The sequence below is a fragment of the Nicotiana sylvestris genome, chromosome 11 (assembly GCF_000393655.2).
Source record: "Nicotiana sylvestris chromosome 11, ASM39365v2, whole genome shotgun sequence".
Lineage (NCBI taxonomy): Eukaryota > Viridiplantae > Streptophyta > Magnoliopsida > Solanales > Solanaceae > Nicotiana > Nicotiana sylvestris.
The window spans coordinates 54,340,017-54,348,476 of record NC_091067.1 but is presented as its reverse complement, the minus strand read 5'-3'; the positions used below and the strand labels follow the sequence as shown (position 1 = coordinate 54,348,476).

Sequence of the window (8,460 nt, the reverse complement as noted above, 5' to 3'; positions counted from 1 at the left end):
TTTTTTATGGGCTTAATGTTAACGGTTACAGCAAGCTTACAAAACAGTATGGCCAAATTATGGTTATAGAACATGATATGAAGCACATGTAGTTTGAAATTGATTGTTTTATATATGTAAAACATGACTTTTTACTTCTAATACGGAAGGATTTGGTAATTGTAATTACTTTCACTAACGTGAAACGTCATTAGGTGTCAATTAAATGATTCTTCCTCTATTTTCATTAATAATTTTGACAAATTTAATTTGTTCAAAATTGTTGAGTTCAGTAAAATAAAAAGTCAGTTAGTATTACTTTTTCAAATATATCGTTAATGTTTTAATTAGTGTAGTGTTAATAAACTGAGATAGGTAATTTAAGACAACTTAAAAGGTGTAAAAACATTAAAAGACAGATAATCTTAACCAGATGAGATAATAATCACGTTACACAAGTAATTTACACTTCAGGTAATTGTACGCTAATGCAGCAATTGTTTGGCGAGAGATATGTCTTTAAGGATCTTTTCGGTGTGGTAGGACCTCGGGAAGTTGGTTGTTACATTTAATTTTACGGGTATAGTCAATTTTCTGTTTATCCATTTATGTCAAAAGCACAAGATTATTTTTGAGAAATTTCGTTTATAAGATTTTCCAAATTAAAAAAAAAATTCGGATTAACTTTTTATGACATTGATATTTACTTAAATTTTTGATGAACCATTCTTTTCAGACCAAGTTTTGGAAAGAAAGTATTGATCTGTTAATTCTTTGCTTTACCTCTTTTATTTCCTTGAAAAGTCCGTGTGTTATGACCTCACGAAGGTAATTTTCCATGAATACCCCTAGGAACCTCTTAGTTATGCGCGTATTCAAGATATTTTAGTTAGTATAAACTGCAAAGCAAAAGATATATATGAAATTGGATTATTTTTAGCAGTAAAACACCTAGTCACAATTCTACAAAATAAAAACCTATATGTAATTAGCATGAGAGAACTAACAAAATATGAATAAGATCCTCTAAGTACGTGTGAGTTTCTACGAGCTATATAAGATAACATTTTGGCGATATACGTTATATATACTACTGCTTTTCTAGAAAATGCGAGAGTCTGCGGGTTAGCATATCTACGTAAAGTTTTCGTGTTGTTACATATCACTTAGAAGTCAGTAATGTTCATTAATTTCTATATCATTTCAGTTACTCAATCAAGAGAAAATGGAAAATATATATGTGTAGGGAGAATGAGGTGTTGCAAAGATTAAATAGTTAGAAAAAATTTCAAAATAGTTATGTTATTCAACCAGTTTCAATCGTTAACGGAATGTTAAAATAGAAAATTCCCATATTTAGCATCCCGTGTACTATAATGGGTTAGATTTAATTTATATACAAGGATAGTTTAAAGTAACTTTACACACTATTGGTGTAACTTAACTTGCATCAGGTTTTTATTTTTTTATTTTTCAGGCCACTAATTGCACTTATCATAAACTAAATGTAGTTAATTTTCAGATGATATGATAAATTAAAAAATTCGTTTACACAATAAAAAATTAAAGTTGAAGTTGTATGGTAAGTTTAGGAGCGTAAGAGGAGGAGACTAGGGTGCACCAGCAGCCATAGGAATAGATCTCAATTTGTTTCTTCAACTTTTCTTTTTTACTTGATGAGAATTGCTATCACCTTTTAATAAAGCAAAAGCAAGAGAAAAGTAAAGAAGGAAAGGGAAAAGATAAAGGGGAGGAAAAATAATAAAGGAAAGCTAATAGGAGTAATAAAGAAAAAGGAGAGAAAGAAAGGGATAGAAAGACAAAAGTTGTCAAAACCCCATGATTCAAAATTCTCTCTCTTCTCTCTCATCCTCTAGCTATAGCTACTCTCCTTTTTTCTTTCCTCTACTTAATCAGGACTAGGAAGACCTCTCTCAAAGTTTCACCGAAAACAAGACTTGCTTGGGATCTTCAGGGAAAATTATATTGGAAAGAGAAGTATATGAAGTAATTAAAAGGAAATAGTGGTAGCTAGCTGGAAGAATAGAGTAAAAAAAGATAGTTTTTTGAGAAATGAATAGAGGTGTTATGCAGAAATCACCAGTGCAGCAAATGATGGGTGGAAGCCCTAACTGGTGGAATATCAATAACATGAGGCCTCCCATATCTCATCAACAAATTGCTGCTACGTCTGTTCCTTCCTTGTTGGCTCCTAATAATAATCATTTCTCTCCAACAGTGCCACTTCCTTCGCCTCCATGGAATGATAACCAAGAACAGCTTCCTGAATCATGGAGCCAATTACTTCTGTAAAACCCCCCACCCCCTCTTTACTTCAACTAGTTTAAGGTTGTGTGTTTTAGAAGAGGAATATGAAGCAGAAACTTAATTTCATTAGTGTACTATAAATACCTTGCAGCAAAATTAAGACAAGTTTCTGATCTGGAATTTCAAACAGTTGTCAATTCCTTTCTCCATATTTCTCTTTCTTTTCTGAAATATCTTTTGGTTTTTGTTTCATCTCCTTTGGAGTAAATGTCTTTGCTTTAGTCTGTTCTTGGTTAGTTAGTTTCATATATTAATTGTACCTTATATTTGATCTGTACTCTTATATTTCTGAAAATACTGAATTATACACCGTTTGGATTTGAATAGTGGAGGCTTGGTGGGGGAAGAAGAGAAGTCAGTACATCTGAGCAATATGCAGGCCGTCAAGAAGTTGGAAAATAATTGGGAAGAACAGTCGACGTTCCTGAGCCAGGCAGCTGATTCTGTTATAGATGTAAATCAGAAAAACTACATGTATGAACATGTCAATAATGTGGATTTCCATCACCAGACAGAAATTACTGGTAAACCTACTTGGTCACAGATGATGCCACTCTCATCTCCTAAGTCTTGTGTCACAACTTTGAGCAGTAACATGCTAGATTTTTCTAACAACAAGTCAGATACAAGACACCCACCTCCTGATCATTCATCTGAGGTATGAAATAATAGAGGCCCCCACCCCCTCCCCCTCCCCCTCCCCCTCCACAACCAAAAAAAGTAATAGAGGTCTATTGCTTGCAAACTTTTTTGATAGTACGACATTTCGCTTCTTTGTGTATGATAAATTAAATATGCATCTGGTTGCAAAACTTATACATTTTTTTTTGTATTGCAAAACTAATTATAAATGTTCTTTAAGTTTAAGTTACAGTATTATTTTGATCTAAGAACTTTTTCTAACTTAAATTTTATTTAAGCAATTTAAATTTTGCTTTATGGAGATATATATACTAGTAGAATTTAGTTTGAGATCGATAATTGGAGATTAAGAGTGACTAATTCTTTCTTTGTTGCCTTTTCGCGAAGTGCAACAGTAGAGCTACAAGCGGGGCACCTAATAAGAAAGCTAGGGTTCAACCATCTTCAACTCAGTCTACCAAGGTAAATATATAATAAACCAATCAAAATACCACTTTAAACATAATTTTTCTTAAGCTGATTATGTAATACTTGCTACCTTTTAGCTAATCCATATCTATCTCTTTCTCATTTTTGTCACAACACTGTTGTCTTTCTTGATTGTCTGTACCTTCAAACATGGTGATTCTTTTCCTTACCATTATCACTATAATCTCTTATCTCTTTTACATCCACAAAAGACAAAAATCCCATTTATGTAATTCTTTTGCGGTTTGAAAACAGGTGAGAAAGGAAAAATTGGGGGACAGGATAACAGCCCTTCACCAACTTGTTTCCCCATTTGGGAAGGTAAGATTTAAGCAATTAATTTAACTACACTAATGACCTAGTTTTACCTTTTTAATGTGGAATAATCACACAATTATATGTATCTTCAGCTTTGAAAGGAATCCCATAGAAAGAAGTTTTTTATACTCCTAAAAAGATGTCAATTCTCTTTATTGTCTTCATCTTTCTCCTTTTATCCTTTAGGGTTTTCACTTTACAGTTTCTTTACCCATTAAAGAGAAGACATGAAAACTTATATTTGCAGTTCCTTTGTTCACTATTGCACCTTTAATAGCAAATAAAGTAGGAATAAGTTTGCTAATTAAAAAATATTCTGGCTACTATCTGTAATAATTTGGTCAGACTTGCCAATTCGAGTGTCCTAATGATACTCCTATGGCTGTGTAACGACTATGATCTAGTTTTTGTTACTCCCTCCTTTTCAGTTTACGTGAACCTATTTTCTTTTTGGTGTCTTCCAAAGAGAATGACCTCTTTCTAAATTTGAAAATAATTTAGCTTAAATTCTCAATTCAACTGTTAGTGAAAAACTATTATAACCACACAAATATCGTGGACCCTTTTTTGAGTTGTTTATGACCACAAATTCCAAAAGTCTTCATTTTTTTCTTAAACTTCGTGCTCAGTCAAAGAGGTTCACATAAATTGGAACAGAGGAAGTATTATTTATTACTCCCTATGTTCCAGTTTATGTGAACCTATTTCCTTTTTGATCCGTTCCAAAAAGAATGACCCCTTTCTAAATTTGAAAACAATTTAGTTTAAACTTACAATTCTACCATTAATGAGAAACTTTTATAACGTTCCCTTTTTTAACTTGTTTAAGACCACAAATTTCAAAAGTCTTCATTTATTCTTAAATTTTTTGCCCAATCAAACAGATTCGCATAAATAGGAGCGGACGGAGTAAAAAGAAAAAGAAATTTTATCTTCTCACTCTTAATATGTGTTTTTCTTTTTCAGACTGACACAGCTTCTGTCCTGTTGGAAGCTATAGGGTACATCGGATTCCTTCAGAGCCAAATTGAGGTGAAATTTCTTCTCTCCTTCATTTTCCCAAACTACCATGAAACGCAGTGATGGCATGAATGTACATATAAAGTTAAAAATTCAGTCTTCAGATATGCTTTTTAGTTATTGAAGTTCTAAAAATATAGGAGTATTTCAATTCTCTTAATTTCAACGCCCTTGAAAATTGCAGGCCCTTAGCTTGCCGTACCTGGGCAGTGGATCAGGAAACATGAGGCAGCAACATCAACAATCTGTAAGAATATTAAAAATCGGGCGAAAATCATTTACACCCCTTAATTAACTTCGGTTTAAAAATTAAGCTCCCCCCCTTAAAGAGAAACTTGCGTATTTCTAGGCTCTTCGGCCCCCTACCGCTCCATCAAACCTTGGTCCCTACTAAAAAAAATAATCCCTCCGTTCTAGTTGATGTGAATCTATTTATTTTTTGGTCCGTTCCAAATAGAATGATCCCTATTCAAATTTGGAAACAATTTAGTTTAAACTTCCAATTCTACCCTTAAGGGAAAACTTTTATAACCATACAAATACTCTGGACCCCTTGTTGACTTGTTTAGAACCATAAATTCCAAAGTCTTTATTTTTTCTTAAACTGCATGCCCAGTCAAACAAGTACACATTAATTGAAACGGAGGAAGTAGGAATTAACAACGGACAAATTCTGTCTAAATAGAAAAATTATTCACTAATTCGATTTAGCGTCTACTTAATTTCAGTTTTTCTTGTAGTGAGTGTTTCGATGGAGGGGGGGGGGAATCAGTGTGGGATATGCAAATTTTTGTGTAATTAGTGTCTTATTATTACGAGTTAGTTGGTAAATACCTGTTTGTACGGAGTGTTTATATCAAATTAATAGGTGCATAATACGTATTTTAAGATAATTTCTCACTTAACCATGATTAATTAGCATAATAGGCTTACCATATATATATAATATGGTAAGCCTATATATAAAATATGGGTTTGTGTGTGGGGCTGTAGATTATCTAAAGCTTTACTTTTTGTTTTAAATTAACGTGTGTTTTGTACATATTACTTTTAGGTTGTACCTCCATATATTTTACTTCTACTATCTAAATTTATGTTTAACACATTTTTCTCTTTAAGTCTATCCCAAAAAAATAATTTTCATATTCAGAAATAATTTAAATTTTATTTTATCATTTATGGAATAATTTATAGTCACACAAATATTTTTGACTTGTGCTAGACCACAAGTTTTAAAAATTTGTTCTTTCTTTGTTAAACATCATATTCAATCAAACACCACCCCATGAATTGGAATAAATTGAGTATAGTTTTTCGGAAACATCCTTGTAGAAGGTGTCTCCGCCACTAATGGGATAGTGGGAGGTGGGCGGACCACTGTTATGCATGTGGATATCTGTGTTCTGTAGAGCTGTGGCATATAAGGCATGTGAAATTGAATTAACATGTCAGTATTAGTTGCATTTATTGATTAATGATTAATATGTACTATATTTTTGCTTTACAGGTTCAGGAGAGGAATAGTTTATTTCCTGAAGACCCTGGTCAGGTATGCTTTATTGGATCCAATAATTACTTGATACTCCATCTTGGGAATTAATGCCTATTTCACTATCCCTTTAAGTTTTGAACAAATGTATAAGCAGCCTGAATAGTAATGGAGAGTTACCAAGTTATTACCATAAAGATTAGCGCTGTCAATTATTTTCACTTTAACGTTGATTGCAGCTATCGAATGACAACTGCCTGAAGAGGAAGGCAACTAGTGAGCAGGTAGTAGTTTTATGTCTTTGAATTATTAATTTTTTCCGGCACAAAGAATCTTCTTTTTATTTTTCAATTTTCCGAAGGACAATATCTGATTATGTTCTTTTGAATGATCTAAAGGATTATCATGAAGAATCAAAGGACCTAAGGAGTAGAGGGTTGTGTCTGGTTCCATTATCATGCACACTGCAAGTTGGGAGTGACAATGGAGCAGATTATTGGGCTCCGGCATTCGGAGGAGGTTTCCGGTGAATGGTAAAAACAAGAACTTGGTCATGTACGGCACACTAAGACCAAAAAGAAACCAAGTTGCACCAAATTATTAAGTACTAGCTATAACATCATGATCACTCAATCTGCTAAAATCTAAGGTTGATTGCTTATGATGCTATGCATTTTCTGCTGAATTAGTTGACCATGCAACGGTGTGCTGTAATATTACATAGTTAAGCTTACTATTTGGCTTAGAACTCAGTAACTATGGTCTAATTCTTTTCCTTTTCATCGGCAAGTACAATGATCATTTCATGAATTAATGTATATGCCATTCCTCTATGATTAGTACTCATTTTTATGCTGCTCTTATGCAGCATCTCCTCTTTAGCTGAACTATATATTTCATTTTTCCCAGCAAGAATTTCAGTATCATATCTGCTACTAATGAGATATGTCAAAGATTAAAGAGTACTTGCAATGTTAAAGTACTAAATTAAGTTGTTTTTGGAAAAATCATACACATCTTATGTTTGGGGTAATGCTAAAGTGGTCCTTAAGTATATTTTTTTTAATTTTAAAACCACCGCCAAGGCATTGCGCCATTGGTGTTGGGGGTTAGGCTCGACCCCTACCATGTTTATTCATAAGAATCCAAAATTACAAAACGGAGGGGGACATGGACCTAAACCACCACATTGACGAGTCAATATGCAATAAGGAGGAAGAGGGAGCCTATATAACTCTTCCTTATCAATTTACTTATTCAACTTACAAAGAAATTACATCTGTCGTATCTTCTTCTAATACTAGGAAGTTGCCACTTATCTAGTCGAAAGTGTCCCTTCACCTCTCTTGGAAGATGTTGGAAAGAGTAATAGAAGATACCATTTCCACTAGATGAGGCAAGCTTAGCTAAAAAATCCGCCACTTGATTAGCTTCTGTAAAACAATGTTTGAAGATTACCTCTGTTCCATTTGTTGCAGCAGTGATATCTGTGATAGTCTTTCTGAGTTTGAGTTTCTTGGTGTCTTTGTTGTTCAACATATCAGTCACAATCTTAGAGTCCAGTTCCAAGTCAAAGGCACGGATTCCATTTTGGAGGCACCAGTTTACCCCATTGATCATTCACAAAGATCCTATCCAACCTTTTTCATATCCTTTTACCAGGTCTTCTGCTGTTACACCAAGTAAATTTGGGCTCCACAAAACTTTGGTTAGCAAGTCCGCATGTCTCCATAGTGCTAATGAAATTGAAACACTTGTGAGCTCGATGAGGTTTTCCCCCTAATTTCTCATTAGGGTCCATGATCGCATTGAAGTGCTTTCAATGTTATCCCATAGGCCTCTTCTTTCCGCAGAAGTGCATTTGGCATATACCGCTGTGATGTATGTGCTTGTATTCGGATTATCCTTGAAGTGAAGGGTCAGTTGTTGTTCATCGTTGATCAAAACTTCTTTATGATCTATATGTGTAGACATGTGATTTTTGACCCTCCCCAAGATTTTTCATTTTTTAAGCACGTAAATATTTAATTTAGGCCTAATATAGCTATTTCAGCTAATTTTGACTATTTTACTTTATTTCGTCACAAAAAAATAAAAATTACAAAAAAAATATTTTAGTTTACGTATCTTTCATAAATTTAAATAAAAAATATACAAAAATAGTATCTTATCTTTATTTTTATATAATTTTAAAAACACAAAAAATAGTTTTATGT

General features: G+C 33.2%; 1 protein-coding gene across 1 annotated transcript; it reads left to right on the top strand.

The window, feature by feature from the left end:
* The first annotated feature begins 1,774 nt into the window (after positions 1-1,774).
* Positions 1,775-7,077, top strand: LOC104227111 (transcription factor bHLH68). Its single transcript, XM_009779246.2, has 9 exons — positions 1,775-2,288; positions 2,635-2,965; positions 3,337-3,411; positions 3,673-3,738; positions 4,702-4,767; positions 4,940-5,002; positions 6,263-6,304; positions 6,484-6,528; positions 6,643-7,077. The coding sequence occupies exons 1-9, from the start codon at positions 2,053-2,055 to the stop codon at positions 6,772-6,774; spliced, it is 1,056 nt and encodes a 351-aa protein (XP_009777548.1). The 5' UTR covers positions 1,775-2,052; the 3' UTR covers positions 6,775-7,077.
* Positions 7,078-8,460: the final 1,383 nt, after the last annotated feature.